Genomic DNA, 16631 nt, shown 5'->3' on the forward strand with positions numbered 1-16631 from the left:
AACCACCGATCAGGCACTCCAAGCTAATTAAGAAATAAGGGTTCTAAAAATACTCAGAAAAAAATTAAAAATGTCCTAAGTCAGGCTGGTCGACCCATCGCACCTTCCAGTGGACCTTTCCCTACCTAACATTACTATCCCTAACCACCGAAACAAAACAAAAAGCTGAGATCCTAAGGTATCCACAACATAACAGAAAACATTCTACTCAAAACAATTACAATGAATAAACCCCAAAAACATTTTCTTTTCCTCGGTCTTATACCCCATGTTATACACACTTGATTATCACTCATGTAATTATATAAAAGTCAAGAACACCTTTAATTGAACAAGATCAATTGTTGACTAAACTAATTGTTCTACTTCAATGTCCCCTGTAATGATGTACAGTGCATCCGGAAAGTATTCACGGCGCTTCACTTTTTCCACATTTTGTTATGTTACACCCTTATTCCAAAATGGATTAAATTAATTTTTTTCCTCAAAATTCTACACACAACACCCCATAATGACAATGTGAAAAAAGTTTTTTTGAAATTTTTGCAAATTTATTAAAAATAAAAAACTAAGAAATCACATGTACATAAGTATTCACAGCCTTTGCCATGAAGCTCAAAATTGAGCTCAGGTGCATCCTGTTTCCACTGATCATCCTTGAGATGTTTCTGCAGCTTAATTGGAGTCCACCTGTGGTAAATTCAGTTGATTGGACATGATTTGGAAAGGCACACACCTGTCTATATAAGGTCCCACAGTTGACAGTGCATGTCAGAGCACAAACCAAGCATGAAGTCAAAGGAATTGTCTGTAGACCTCCGAGACAGGATTGTCTCGAGGCACAAATCTGGGGAAGGTTACAGAAAAATTTCTGCTGCTTTGAAGGTCCCAATGAGCACAGTGGCCTCCATCATCCGTAAGTGGAAGAAGTTCGGAACCACCAGGACTCTTCCTAGAGCTGGCCGGCCATCTAAACTGAGTAATCGGGGGAGAAGGGCCTTAGTCAGGGAGGTGACCAAGAACCCGATGGTCACTCTGTCAGAGCTCCAGAGTTCCTCTGTGGAGAGAGGAGAACCTTCCAGAAGGACAACCATCTCTGCAGCAATCCACCAATCAGGCCTGTATGGTAGAGTGGCCAGACGGAAGCCACTCCTTAGTAAAAGGCACATAGCAGCCCGCCTGGAGTTTGCCAAAAGGCACCTGAAGGACTCTCAGACCATGAGAAACAAAATTCTCTGGTCTGATGAGACAAAGATTGAACTCTTTGGTGTGAATGCCAGGTGTCACGTTTGGAGGAAACCAGGCACCGCTCATCACCAGGCCAATACCATCCCTACAGTGAAGCATGGTGGTGGCAGCATCATGCTGTGGGGATGTTTTTCAGCGGCAGGAACTGGGAGACTAGTCAGGATAGAGGGAAAGATGAATGCAGCAAAGTACAGAGACATCCTGGATGAAAACCTGCTCCAGAGCGCTCTTGACCTCAGACTGGGGCGACGGTTTATCTTTCAGCAGGACAACGACCCTAAGCACACAGCCAAGATATCAAAGGAGTGGCTTCAGGACAACTCTGTGAATGTCCTTGAGTGGCCCAGCCAGAGCCCAGACTTGAATCCGATTGAACATCTCTGGAGAGATCTGAAAATGGCTGTGCACCGACGCTTCCCATCCAACCTGATGGAGCTTGAGAGGTGCTGCAAAGAGGAATGGGTGAAACTGCCCAAAGATAGGTGTGCCAAGCTTGTGGCATCATATTCTAAAAGACTTGAGGCTGTAATTGCTGCCAAAGGTGCATCAACAAAGTATTGAGCAAAGGCTGTGAATACTTATGTACATGTGATTTCTCAGGTTTTTTATTTTTAATAAATTTGCAAAAATCTCAAATAAACTTTTTTCACGTTGTCATTATGGGGTGTTGTGTGTAGAATTTTGAGGAAAAAAATGAATTTAATCCATTTTGGTATAAGGCTGCAACATAACAAAATGTGGAAAAAGTGAAGCGCTGTGAATACTTTCCGGATGCACTGTATATAAGGACATATAACGTAGCTATCACTAACACAGGTTACAAATTAATAAACAAAACGCAATAACGTATGAATATAAAAAACTATACTAACATACTAAACAATTGAATATAGTCCCCATAGTGTTCTGAATAAGATTTATCAATTTTATTGTTACAGTATCCTTGTTCAGGGTCCCCTTGTCCATTTTCAATATCCATGTGTGAGTGTTTGAGTCCATGGAGACTGTGGGGATCCCTGGACAAGCTGCCACCTTCACATTGCTCTCCCCATTATTGTCCTGGGAAAAGAGAAAACACCAGCCAATATCTTTGCAAAAACATCAGATGCAGTATAGTAGTTTGCAATTAATTCACCTTGTTTTCCTATTTTCACAATGTTCAGTTCATAATCCTATTGTCAAAATGATGGCATATTTATGAAATGTATAATGGAATGTAGAGAAATTTTACAAATGTTACAATTCAATTTTCTATTTCCCCCCTTTACCATTCCAAATCCAATTTGGAATGTAAACTTATCCATCCCAAGTAATCTCACTACCTGTAACTCCAACGATCAAAACATAATACAGAATACACCAACCAAAGAAAGTCAAATAAAAACTAATATGTCAACACTAATGATAAAAATCCTAAAATAATCCTAAAAGATAAATGTCGCTATGACTACTTCAAAGTTAAACAACCAAAACTGGATATTGATCCACTATGTCGTCTGCCACTACTTCCTCCTCATCCTCACCTAAGTTATCTCTTCGTAGCAGTGGCATCTGGGCATTATCTGCCGGCATTACCACTCCTACCCATCTCAGTATCATAGCCTTTGCGAAAGTCAACAACAACATACAAAAACAAAACATCACACACAGTGACAAAACAAGAGCCACCAGAATTTGAACCAATACAGCTCCCATGGGTCCTAATTTATCTTGCAACCAAGCATTAGCTGACCATCCAGCTCCTCCTGATGCACCAAACGCATCTCTAATGTGCTTTAATGCATCTATGACACTAGTTATGTTGTCAGAGCTGTCAGGAATCAAAGTGTAACAGGCATCCCCTGTTAAGTTTAAAGCCACACATAGGCCACCTTGTTTGGCCAGAATATAATCAAGAGCCATGTCATGCTTCAACAATGTTAACCTATGACTTCTTTGAGTATTTGACAGGTAGTCAAACCCTCTTATAGTCTCATTTGCAAAACCTTGTAGGGTGTAGGTGATATTATCAATATGATCAGCCAAGAATGTTACCCCATACCATGGCAACAAACCTATACCCCATTTCTCAGCTAAACTTATCCTCCAATGATAGGACTCCAGATTATGAAACTGTGCCAAATCTCTCTTCCTCCTATTTCCAGAAACGTCATTAGGTTGGTCCCCATCAGGACCCTGTCCCTGTTGGACAAAGAAAACTTCATAGGGAAGTTTCAACATTGCCATATAACAACATCCAGTCCACCCATATGGTAGAAATATAAATGCTTTATCACCACAAATCCACCAAATATCCTTAAAACTTCCAATAGTCACATTAACTGGCAAAGCTTGACTTTGTACACTTAACGTTCTACTCAATTTATGGTGAGATGCATGAAAAGTTACTGTATATATCTCATTAACTACTGCTTGATCATGAAATCCAAATTGCATCCCATACTTATCACACTCTGATATCCCCACAAACATTCCAGCCCCGTTATGGGTATCGTTTGAACAAAAACAAGTCATGGCCTTGACAGGTGTCACTTCCATTGCTTCAGGGACTGCTGTCATAATATTTTCATGCTGATCGAGCAAATTCACATAAGGTAGATCATTCAACCAAGAACAATTACGTCGAGGTCTAAACAGATTCTTTGACAAAGCCATCAGAGGATCTGCTGATGCTCGTTGCTTATAAAGCAACCATGATAATGCATTACTTTGACAAACCATATTCAACGGTTCTGGTACCGTCTCTAAAATTGAAGGCCATGTGCCTGGAGCTGGAACTTTCACTATACATGGACAATTCATGTTAGTAGCTAATCTTACAGAATGAGTCAATTGCTGAAACCATAAGTTTCTACTTGCCCATGGGTCTGATATTCGCAACATTGAAGAATCAAATCCAAATGCTTTCCACTTAACTTCACGCTTCTGTAGTGCATGATAACGTTCAGTCATGTCTTCTGGTGACCAATCAGAATCTAAATCATCATTGTCTACTTCCGCCATAGTCAGCTGAACTGTTTCAGATGACTTTGTATCATTCTTTTCAACAGTTAATTCATGATTTCCAAATTCCTTACTAATATTACTCCAATCCAAACTTCGATGTCGCAGATGTCATAGATGTTTTTAATGTCATATCCGTTGTCAGTGTCACGTTCTGAAATTTTGTATACATTGGAGATATGATAGTCATGTTACTTGTAGAGGTATCTGTTTTCACTATTTTACTTGTAACATGTCCGGATGCTTCAGGAATAGAAGTTGTCACCACCATAGCTGTAACATTTGTTCCTAGCAAAATTGTAGCTAGAGTAATAGCCGGAGTTGATATATTAATACTACTAGTAGTTCTTGAAACTGTAGTTAAATATGAAACATTCTTAGCATCAGTAACATTTAAAACTAAAGAAGTGGACGTTTGTGTCGTTTTCATAGTCTTTGACGGAAGAGTTGATGTTATGGTTGTCTGTTCTTTTGCGTTCTTAATCACTTGAGACTCTGCGATCTTACTCTTATCTATCACCACTAAGTTTTGTAGGCTATCTCTGATGTCGCACTCTCAGCTTGTAGGTCATAGTAAGAACATTTATAGTCACCTTGATCATCCAACTGAGACCCTCGTAGATAAATACTACAGTCTCCTTCAACCTTCAATCTTCTTTTATCATTAATTAACACATATCTTCCAATTGGTGACTTTGCTGATAAATCAATGACTCTTGCGTGGGGATCTTCCCACTGTACTCAATATTTCCCTTGTCCGCTATTTTCTCCTGTACACTGACAGGGGAGCTGAACTGACTTTCCTAAGGCCACCTCAACTCTAGTCCTCGTAACGTTTCGGTTTAACCCTGCTCCGCACGGGCCTTGGACTTTTTGGCCTGGCTGGGTCTGTGTATTTTCCAGGTCAGGTATTGCAGCCCTCTGGAATCTCTGACAAGCCATTCCGCAGGGCAGTAGGCCCTGTTGTTTCTGGGACATGTTGCAACACAATGTCACCAAATCTTCTTTCCTGCTCGTTGACTGATAAGTCATCTCTGGCATCATTAGGAGTGTAATCAACACCAACATGACTGTCCACAACATGGTCAATTTCTCCATCCGGATTTTGACCTTGGAGGTCCTCATGAACCTCTGCTTCTCCTGGCTCTCTTGAGCCGTCAACATCCTTTGGTGCTTTAACACAATGCGATAAATGATACCAAGTCGGAGACCCTCTAACCTGCACTGCAGTTCCAGTACTGCGAACAACTTCAAATGGTCCTTGGCGGCGTTCGTTAAACCACTTTCTTCTAAACACCTTCACGAACACCTTGTCTCCGGGTTGCACTGTGTTCCTCTTTTGCTCATCTAGCCTCTTTTGCACCTCCTCCTGCTTTTGCCTGTCAGAAACATATGTGGATATTTTCTTATGTAAAGCAGCCATATACTGAACATACATTCGCATTTCGTCTTCCAAGAGGGCCAAACTTGGACCTTTTCCACTGGTGCGTAAACAAGGTGTTGGCATTCGTCGACCTGTGGCCAACTCATGGGGTGTCATGTGCAAATCACGGAGCTCACTCGAACGGCAAGCCATTAATGCCAATGGAAGCGCCGCTACCCAATTTAGACCCGTGTGTTGGCATATCTTAACAATGCGATTTTTCAACACACCATTCATTTTTTCACAAGCTCCTTGGCTTTGCGGATGGTAAACAGCTCCTAGACGCTGTTTAATTCCCAATTTCTGTAGAATCAATCTTACCGTTTTATCCACAAACTCTTTACCATTATCTGAGGATATACGATCTGGAAGTCCCCATCTACTTATAACCTCACGACACAAGAACTTAGCAACAGACTGAGCATCCTTCCGCTTGGTAGGACAAGCCTCAGGCCATCGTGAAAATCTATCCACTACAACAAGCATGTATCTTTTGCCTTCAATTGGTTTTATCATGTCAACAAAATCCACAACCAACTCACGCATGGGACCTATCGGAGTTGGAATGTGACCAGGAGGGACTGTCAAACCTCTCCGAACATTATTTTTTAAACAGATAGTGCATCTGCCTATGACATAATCAATTTGTTCAAGCAAATAAGGTGCCCAAAAACCATACTCTTTTGTTATCTTTCTCCTTACTTCCCCCCTTGAGACATAAGCTAGCCCATGTTCTTCTTGAATCATCAAACCTAGTAGGTCTGGTGGTGCTACCATCAATCCTTCATGGTTTCGCCACATACCAGTGGAATCTTGGGTGGCTCCTCGATCTTGCCACAATTGTTTATCTATCCTAGAGGCAGCTTCCTGCATTGAAACCACATCTCTGAGTGTAATTTTATCTTCCAAGTCCACCTCATGAGTGACCAGAAAGACCTTGCCCAATTTATCTGCTCCTGTGACTGCTTTTGCAGCCTCATCTGCTGCTTTATTACCGAGTGTGACCCTTGACATGTCTTTTTTATGCGCAGCACACTTAGCTATTGCTATTTCTTTAGGCTTCATCATAGCCTGCAACAACTTCATTATCTGAGCATGATGCTGTATAGGAGAACCATCTGTTTTCTTAAATCCTCGATTTCTCCACACTGCTCCAAACAAGTGACACACATTATGCGCATAAGCAGAATCTGTATATATTGTCACCCGTTTTCCTTCTGCCAACAAACATGCTTCTGTCAGCCCCACTAGCTCAGCAAGTTGTGCCGATGCAGGCTGTGGTATTACTTCTGCTTTCTCAACAACCAATTCAGTTCCTTGTGCTTTCACTACAGCATAGCCAGCACTCAATGTGTCTCCTACTCGATAGCAGGACCCATCAGTCCAATACTCCAGATCTGCCTCTTGCAATGGAAGAGCTTGCAAATCTGACCTGAGTCTTGAGTATTTCTCTGCTTCTAGAACACAATCGTGTGGCTCCCCATCCTCTGGAGTTGGCAAATTTTCAGCTGGATTTACTGTGGCACATCTTGCCAGGGTAACATCTTCCTGTTCCAAGAGTCTATGATAGTCTCTGAGCCTAGGCATTGTCAATGTATATTTGCCATAATTTAAAAGATTTCTGAGACTGTGATGGGTAAGAATTGTCACAGGATAACCCATAGTCACAGCTGACGCTTTGTCATACATCAAATGAACTCCCACCATTGCTCTGTAGCACAGTGGTAACCCCAACTCTGCTTCTGAATAAGCAGTGGAGTAATAAGAAATGGGCTGAGGACTTGTCCCCGTACCCGTTGGCTGACAAAGAACTGCACATGCATAGCTACCCCCAGTGGATGTAGACACATACAGCAAAAAGTTCTTAGAATAGTCTGGCAATGCTAGTGCTGGTGCCGTCTGCAACCTTTGCTTCAAGGTCTCAAATGCCACAAGACCCTCCTGGGTCCAGGTCAGGTTACAATGAAGTTGGGTATTTCCAGTAGCTTTGATCATGGCCCTCAAAGGCCCTGTTAGACTGGCATAATCCTCTACCCATGCTGAAGAATAACCAGCAATGCCAAGAAATGTCATCATCTCTCTGACTGTCCTAGGCTTTGGAGCCCTTTGGATGATGATTTTCTTTTCTGAATCTGATTCTGATTCTGATTCTGATTCTGATTCTGATTCTTTGGATGGCCTCCAAATGTTTGTCAGAGATGCTTCTACGTCCTTGTGTTATGTTTTGACCCAAATAAATCACTTTCTCCTGGCAGTATTGCAGCTTCTTCTGGGAGGCCTTGTGTCCCTTTTCTGCCAATATCTGCAACAACTTAACTGAGTCCTCATGACATGTTTCTTTACCTGGCGAGCAGATGATGATGTCATCAACATACTGACCAACAGTACTATTTTGCAAGATCTGATCTATCCCCGCCAAATCATCTTTCAACACTTTGTTGAAAATGTGAGGACTATGTTTGAATCCTTGTGGCAATCTCTTGTACTCATAAGACTGTCCCTTATATGTAAAGCCAAACAAACCTCGACTTTCTGCGCTTAGTGGAACACAGATCTAACACTGTGAAATGTGTAGCGTCTGGGGGAATTTGAGCTAACAAGGTATGTGGATCCGGCACATCTGCTGGAAAATCAGCAACCACTTCATTTACTGCTCTTAAGTCATGTACCATACGATAGGACTCATCTGGCTTCTTTACCGGCAATAAAGGTGTGTTGCTCTGAGGGTTTGAAGTTATCGTCAAAACATCTGCTTGCAACAGTCCTTCAATTTATTCTCCAATCCCTTCAATTGCCTCCTCTTTCAGTGGGTATTGGCTTTTCCAAGGTGGTTTGGTTCCTGGTCGAAGTTCAACTTTCACTGGTTGGGCTGACTTCACAAGTCCAATATCAGTACTGTGCTTTGACCACAAACATTCTGGAACTTGTCGCAGCATCTCCTCTCTCATACCATCTGAGTCTGATTTTGCACTGAAGATTGACTCATGTGTAATCTGCACCATCTGTGGTTGCCCTTGTCCTTGAGCTGAGATCATAATCTTTATAAATCGCTGATCTTCACTTTTCCAGATAGTAAGATTTTCCTTTATCGGTTTAAAAATGGCTTTCTCCGCATCTGTCATCATTGTCCCTATATGTTTTTGTTCATATCCTTCAGCCACTCTCAAAGACACATGTGGAACACTTTTCTTGATATTATGCTCTTTGTCAAGATAATCATTACTGCTTATCTTCATTGCTGCTCCTTGTGGTCCCAAAATTATACAACCCGAAACGAGCTGCACTTGTTCTGGTTGTTGACTTAACCACTCTGCTGGATTTGATTCAGCAGCACTCTTAAAATACTTAAGAGTGCAATGTAGTGGACACTCAGGAAGTCTTGCATCAGGCATGTTTGCTATGATGAATTCTTCCCACAACTTGACCGGCTCCAGTAGTTCTGGACTAAGATTTCCAATCCAATAGGCTTCAGAAGCCTCAGTCTCTGTTGTCATCAATAACTGGTCATAAGTTTCACTTGGCATTTCCACCAGACAGCCGTCTGGTGTGCATCGTATCGTACACTTTAATCTGCACAAAGCATCTCTTCCCAAGAGTGCAATTGGCGTATTTTCTGACACCAATATAGGTATTGTAATCTTCTGATTTTTACAGCGGAGCTCAATTGGTTTTGTGAGAGGAACCAGCTGTTTCACACCCTCAAACCCGATTGTCCGTATCAATTGGCCAGACATGGGGAGATGTATAGCGTCTTTAGGCCGAATACAGGTGAAAGCAGCTCCACTATCTGCCATCATTTCTAATGGTTGATCATTTATTTTCACCTTTACGATTGGATCTTGCTCCGGCCCTGACACTACCAGCTGACACCTCCCTTGCAAGTTTTCTGGGCACCCCTAGAATTCTGGTTCCGGACCCCTATAAGGGTTTACCGGTCCCCTGGGTAGACATGGTTGTCCTCTGAATCCTCCTCTGTAGCATCCTCTGAAGCCTCCTCTGAAGCCTCCTCTTGACCTATAGCATTCACGAGCAAAGTGGTCCATCTGTCCACAATTATAACATCCTTCAGTCGACTGTTGAAAATTGGGATTAAAATATCCTCCTCTTCCTCTTCCTTGATTTCCTTGTCCTCTTCCTCTCCACAATTGTGACTGGCCGAAACCTGATTGTGAAAAGGGAGCGACGGGAGTCACAAATGATGACTGTGGTGGTTGAAATTGGATCTGTCCTGGCTGAGTTTGTGGTGGTTGATTTGGCTGGGACTGACTCTGCATAACCACGGCTTGGTTTTTGTCCTTCTTTTTGTTATCTACCAATTGTATTTGATTAAGTTTTCTGAGAGTCTCCTGGTCCTGTTCTTTCTGGTCTTGCTCCTTTTTCCGATATAGTTCCACTTGGTGTGTTATATGATCCATGTAGACACCTCTTGTCATGCTTCCAAGTCCAACCACCTTGGCCAGTTTGCTCCTCACTGGCAGGGGCAGCCCTTTCTGTAGCTTAACTCGCAAAATTGATTGCTCCATCCGATTCAAATCCGGATCATTCCCTGTTATATTTCTCCAAACTTGATGAACCCTTGACACGTAAGCCCTCGGGTTTTCTTGTGGACCCAATGGCTCAATGAGAATATTGTCAGGATGTACATTTGTTGGGAACATGTCTCTCAATGCTCTCCAAAATTGACCTCTACTGGCAGCAAACAACTCCGGATCATTTACTGCAGTCCCCATATATCGATCAAGTCCTGCATTTTGCAGAATCTCTTGCATAGTTGGGATCCCAAGGAGACTGGCCAGAAGTCTCTTAATGTCTCCCATGGCAGGCTGTGTTCCCACCAAAACTTCTTCCAGCTTAGCGATCCAAGGATGTGCTCCATCTTGAAGAGTAGGTAATTTTCCAAGAATGTCAGACATATCTGTATTTTGCCAGGGCTTATACTCCAGATTCCTACCTCGAATGACCACTGGACACATCTTATCCAAATCCCTTTCCTTCCTTGGGCGTAGTGCGTATTTTGAAGAGTCTGCTTTTTGAACTATTCTCTTTCGCAATTCTCTTCCTGTTGCCCGCAGGTCCTGTATCTGCTTCTTCAATGCCTGTCGGCGCTCTGTGCTGACAGATTCTTCCAGGTCCAATTGACATCTGCCCAGAGTGTTCTCAACCTCTCTTAGGACCTGTTGTCTCTCATCTTCTTTCCCAGTACTGGATTCTGTAGGGAAAAGACCCTCATCCTCCAAGTCTTCATCACTGGGTCCATCTTCGCTCTCATCCGTGTCACTCTCCTCTGGACTCCTGACTGATCTACATCCTCTTTCTTCTGCTTTAGTCAACATCTTTTTGACTGTTTGGCTGTATCCCCCAATGGCCTCATCCGAGTCATTCTGACTCTCATCTCCCAACTCCATCCTTTTGAACCTCAGTCTACTCAAATCTCTCCGGTGTGTCTTCTTCTTCTTGGATTTGGAGGTCGGATACATTTTTATGGTTGTTTTGGCTTTTCCCATTTCGATTATTCGCTCATCTTCATCTTTGATGTGGTAATTGCCCTCCTGGCTGATCACTGGGAGCTGAGGATACACATCAGTGAGCTGCACCTTTTCCTCATAAGGTGGGGGCTTCTTTACTGAGACAGTATGTGAGAAGGGAGCATTGACCTTTGCCATTAACTTTTCTGTTTCCTTCACATTTTTCCCTATTTCTTCTTCCGTTCTTTCTCTCCTTTCCTTTGCGGCTTTTACTACTTTCTGTCCCTCACTCTCAAACTGCAAAATGCCAAGCTCGGTCTGTCTCTTGTCCTTACGTTTTTGTCCCTTCTTACCTTTCTTTTGCCCTACTTTATAAGTAGCCACCAGCACTTGCATTGTTTTAATCACATCTGGGTTAAGAGTGCCTTCCACTGGCCAGGGTTGATCAATGTCCGGCCAACGCTTGCTCCATTTTTTCGACATTTCTGAAACACCTTTGACAAGAGGATTATTCTTCTGTACTACATCAACAGGGGTAATTGCTTTCATAATTTTAGTGTCCATCTTTGACATTGTGATGGCTTCCCTGTACTCTCGTATTATATCAAAACCAAATTAAAAGTATATTTATGAAGCACCTTATTATCACAAACAATCCAGAAAAAACTACTGAATTTGCCAACCTCAAAGGAAACCAAAGGTTTAGTGGTCCAAAAACAAAATCTTTAATTGCCAAATTATTTCAACACTTAATCTCAATTTAAAGAATAAGTATTTTAATATAATTTCAATCTGGCGTGTCCTCTAGTTCTCTGTACCTTTTCTCTTTCTGTTTTACACAGAGAGAGAAAAAGAAAAAAGTGGGGGGGCTCACTCACTGCTCTCTTCTTTTTAGAAGGAGCCGCCTTCAAAAATGAGACACCACTCTTTTCTCCGCCTCTTGAAAGTAACAAAGACTTCCAGTTTACACTGACTGTCGGGGAGCGAACATCCGGCCCAACTCTCCTCAAGAAAAATTAACTCAGTGTATGAAGCACAAAGACGAGGTACACCCAAAAGCCAGAACCACATCTTACCAATCAACAGCCGAAATACAGAATTTATCCTTTAACCATCCAATCTTCTCCTCTACTTTCTGCGCAATCCACCAACCACAGAAGAACACATTTTAATACTCTTTATCAGGAGATTTTCTTTCCTGTTTTAATTGTCTAGTGGTTATGCAAACAAACTGTCCCTGCCGGTCTTCAGACCTAGCAAAGGCTCATATCTTACTATTATTATTATTATTATTATTATTATAAAATGTCCCAAAGAGGCTCATTATATTATCAAACTATTAATGTCCCTTAATGGTCTCATTCTCTTATATAATTATAAATGTCCTCCTTTTTGGGCTCATGTTTTTATCACATTATAAAGTCCCTTCGAAAAGAGCTCATTGGTTTTTTAACACTGGATCAACAAAAATATCTTGCCTTATGAATTGTTAATCTCCTGCAGCCAATCACAACCTATATGTCTAAAAAATTCTACTACATATATATCAAGTACACATTAACAGTCCACAGCCTCACACACACACTGCCATACCCCACACAACATACACACACAGACAGACAGAGGCAAACCGTCCAGCAACAAAAATCCTGCAGCACACACACATCAGCTCTCAAACACACCCCCAGCGCTTGAACTTATTCCCTTATGTTTTTCTCATCTCTCTTTTCACTTTTCTTATTTCTATCTTTTACATCCTTAGTATTACATTAATTTAGACGGAGTCTCACTTTCACCATCAACACACCACTACATCAACACAGATTCTTCTTATTAGTGCAACCAACAGTTTTAACCAAACGAACCAGCCTCACCTGGCGTCTTGATGTGGTAGTTCGTGGGTTAAGCTGTCAATTCGGATGCAGCAGATCCTGTTCGTGACGCCAAGTAATGTCGTCAATTTCTTCTTCATTCCCCAGATGTAGGCGATGATTCGATGACGGAAGGAAACTCCGCTGATACTGACTTTTCACATAATATTCTTTATTTGCATCAAAGATCAGGATCAACAGGCATGCGCATCTTGACCTGTACAGCACCCGTAGCCGAATCAGTACTGCTGCCTCGAACACTGTTCAACCTCGTCCTTTATACATTTAGGCATACATAGGGTCCTACTATAACTCATGAATCTATAAACTTATATTTCCCTAGGGTCTCTCAGTACCCCAAAACCTATGATATACAAGTTATTTGGACAGCAGTCTAGGGGTCAAGGAAAAGAGACCTCTATCGCATAACTCCCACATTCCAAGGGAGACACCCAAACAATAATGAATCTTATCAGTATGGGGCCCCAACATCTGCTAGTTATTTACCTGGAACATTGCATACGTGACAACTTTGTACTACATACCATTTTATGAAAAGACTACTTTTATGATTAGTATCAAATAATACACATCAATCTCTACAACATTATTACACAGACCCAACAGTTCCCACCATGAGCAAGCACTTGGCGAGGGCGGTAAGGAAAAACTACCTTTAACAGACAGAGAGAAAGAGAGGGGGGGTCCACATAGAGTGATGGTAATGGTCATGTCTATCCTGAAAATGAATGCACTTCCGTAAGTTTTCCTCAGGATGTGCTGTGGAGAGTACAGTCTGTTGTTAATGATCAGGAAGAAGGTAGTTACAAGAAATGACCAGCAGGTGTCGCGCTGTGAGAAGCTCGTAGTTGTCATGTCGACTCAAGCAGACTGACTACATCTGTACTTTGCCAAATCGCTGAGTCAGAAAAAACGGGGCATTGGAGCTTTGTAGCCCATATATTATCATTTAGCACAATTATGTCTGTAGCTGCTGTCCATGCATAACTTACCTGATGCGTATCTGTATGTTTGCCTGTGTTTAAACACGTGTTTAAATATACAATTGACACGTATTCAAACAGTATTTTAATTCATTCACAAGTTACCATCAACACTGAACACTGAGCATCAAACAGGCTTTTAAAACAAAGACGTGGAAATGGAAAATCTGTCCAGCCACATCTGTGCACACAGGAGGCTCTCACAGCGCGACACCTGCTGGTCATTTCTTGTAACTGCCTTTGACGTGTCCGCTGTCGGTTCTATGCCGCTGTTCTTCCTGATTATTAAGAACAGACTTTAAAACTTACTAAAGCACTTTCATTTTCGAAACATACATGATGCGTTATGGTCACTCAGCCGCACATGAACATGCAACACAGTAAAACGCTGCAGCACCAACAGAACATTTTCTGTGATTTTTTTTTTTGTTCTAGTCATTGTAGGTCATAAAACAAAATTATCTGCGGCACCTGTCAGTAAAAGCATAATACTAAATTGTTATTCAATTATAGTCAATTATTAAAGGCTGAAGGGCATCATAAATTAATATTATTACCATTACTCTATATCTCTTTGTGGAACTTGCATTGTGCTACTTTATGTTCTCCACTCTCTATTTCTCTCTCAGCCCAACTGGGAACTCTTGGGTCTCTGTAAATAATATTACGAAGAGTCTGGTCGAGACCTGCTCTGTATGAAAAGTGCCCTAGGATAATGTCTTTTATGATTTGGCGATATATAAATAAAATTGAATGATAGCCACCAACACAAATGTGGTCTGTGATCGTAACGCAGCCCTGTCTGTCTGTCTTTCTGTCTGTTTATGTTTCGCAATATATCTGTTTTTGTGTTGACACTGCACTGTCTAAAGGCAAAGAGGTAGAACCTTTATTTTGAAGAAAACAGCGCAAACACAATTGATAGAGCACACTAGCCAATCAGAAGCAAGGGAGCGCTGAAGGCCCACCCACCAAAGAAAACGAAACATTGAGTGATAACTTTGTTTTGTCAGCAAAAACAGAAAACAAGAAATCCTGCTGAATTTGTGTTTTTTGTCCAAAATTTAAAACAACGAAAAAACGGCCTGTTTCCGGTTTCTGTCTGAGTCAAATGCATCAAAACACAAACGGTTAAAACGTGCCTTGGTCATTAAACGCATTAAACCTGCTGTAACCCAAGAAAACAAGCCCAGATTTCAAGAGAAGTGACAGGTGGAGAGCTGCCTGCTTTTATTTTACTGTATATGTGACACACTGAATGATGAAAACGTCCATCCAGGTGCCAGAGTACTTTACTGTACTGAAATACAACCAGAAGAAGACAGCTTTGGATAAATCACGGCTTCTTCTGCTGTTATCCTGACTGTCCGCTGTTGCGACTGCGCTGACTTCCTTATTCTCAACAAGGATTTACGGCCAGTCACTCACGTACCAAAGCCGCTGCCGCCATCTAGTGGCAAAAGTGAATATCGCCCTGCAGGTAAAGGAGGTGAGATTTCCACTGTTTGGAAGTGACTCAAGGCATTTTAAAAGATACTAAAAAGAATAACTAATGATGGGGGGGGGGGGGGGTCTGACATAATAATAATTCTGTTCATAATGTTAGCCACTAAAATGTCCAGGGTGGCACATATACTGTGTGTGTGTGTGTGTGTGTGTGTGTGTGTGTGTGTGTGTGTGCGTGTGTGTGTGTGTGTGTGTGTGTGTGTGTGTGTGTGTGTGTTACTTCCTGTTGTCTCAGTCTTGTTTGTGACTCTTGAACAGACTTGTTTGTCTTGATTCTTGTGTTCTGAGCTCACAGTCAGTGTCACTGTTTTACCTCTCAGAGCGACTGAAGTCCAGAAGATGAGTGTTTGTGTGGAGGAAGAGGAGGACAGAGCAGAGTCTCCAGCATCCAGCTGTCTGTCTATGAAGAGTGACCGCTCCAAAGATCATCCTCCACACTTCAGTAATGACCCTGGACCCTCAACCACAAAGTGAGAGAACTGCTTCATACCTTTGAACCTCCAAACTGTCGGCTAGAACCACATTTAGTGTGTTGAGGTCCGGCCTGTTACAGCTGCCGTGGTTCTTCAAACGTTAAGTTCTTCCCGGTTCCTCTGGCATATCAGTGTATTGATACTTAACAATGAACATTTTCACTGTTTCCTTTTACATATTTTAACCTCTTTGAGATTTAAAGAGATCAGCAATTAAAGGGCCGTGGTGGAGGAGAAAAACAGCCGCAGAAGAAACAAACAGTGTTTAAGTTAAAGTTGATCAATTTGGGTCTAACAGAGATTGAACACATTTTGCAGGTAATTTTACAGCCTTAATGATGAGTCGCGGATGTCAAAGGTTAACTGTAGAAACTGAGCAATAGTGTTTGGATTTGCAACAAAGGTGAGGTATAATGAGTCAGGAAACACACCATACAAACACCTCAATGAGCCACACTGCTGCACTGGGTGACATGTTCCTTCATTACCATGAACACACTCTCAGTAGTTTACTTTGACTCAGTCCCACACACACCATGCTGCTGCCAAAATACTCATTAGAGCACCAAATGTGGATTACTCCGCCGCTGAAAATAGTCCCCAACAAATGCACTATTTCCTCCTGTTTGTTTGATTAA

The 16631-nt window shown here is 41.9% G+C and overlaps 2 protein-coding genes across 2 annotated transcripts in view; one reads left to right on the forward strand and one right to left on the reverse strand.

Annotated features, from left to right (window-relative positions):
- Window positions 1-16631, reverse strand: part of LOC139286513 (NLR family CARD domain-containing protein 3-like) — a 103932-nt gene that overhangs the window by 64405 nt on the left and 22896 nt on the right. The window lies entirely within an intron of this gene.
- The window catches only part of LOC139286502 (uncharacterized), a 75349-nt gene continuing 74068 nt past the window's right edge, over window positions 15351-16631 (forward strand). Inside the window, 2 exon segments of the mRNA XM_070907311.1 lie at window positions 15351-15503; window positions 15841-15990. Coding sequence (XP_070763412.1) covers window positions 15860-15990 — 131 coding nt within the window. The 5' untranslated portion in view covers window positions 15351-15503; window positions 15841-15859.

This window comes from Enoplosus armatus, chromosome 6, assembly GCF_043641665.1.
Source record: "Enoplosus armatus isolate fEnoArm2 chromosome 6, fEnoArm2.hap1, whole genome shotgun sequence".
NCBI lineage: Eukaryota > Metazoa > Chordata > Actinopteri > Centrarchiformes > Enoplosidae > Enoplosus > Enoplosus armatus.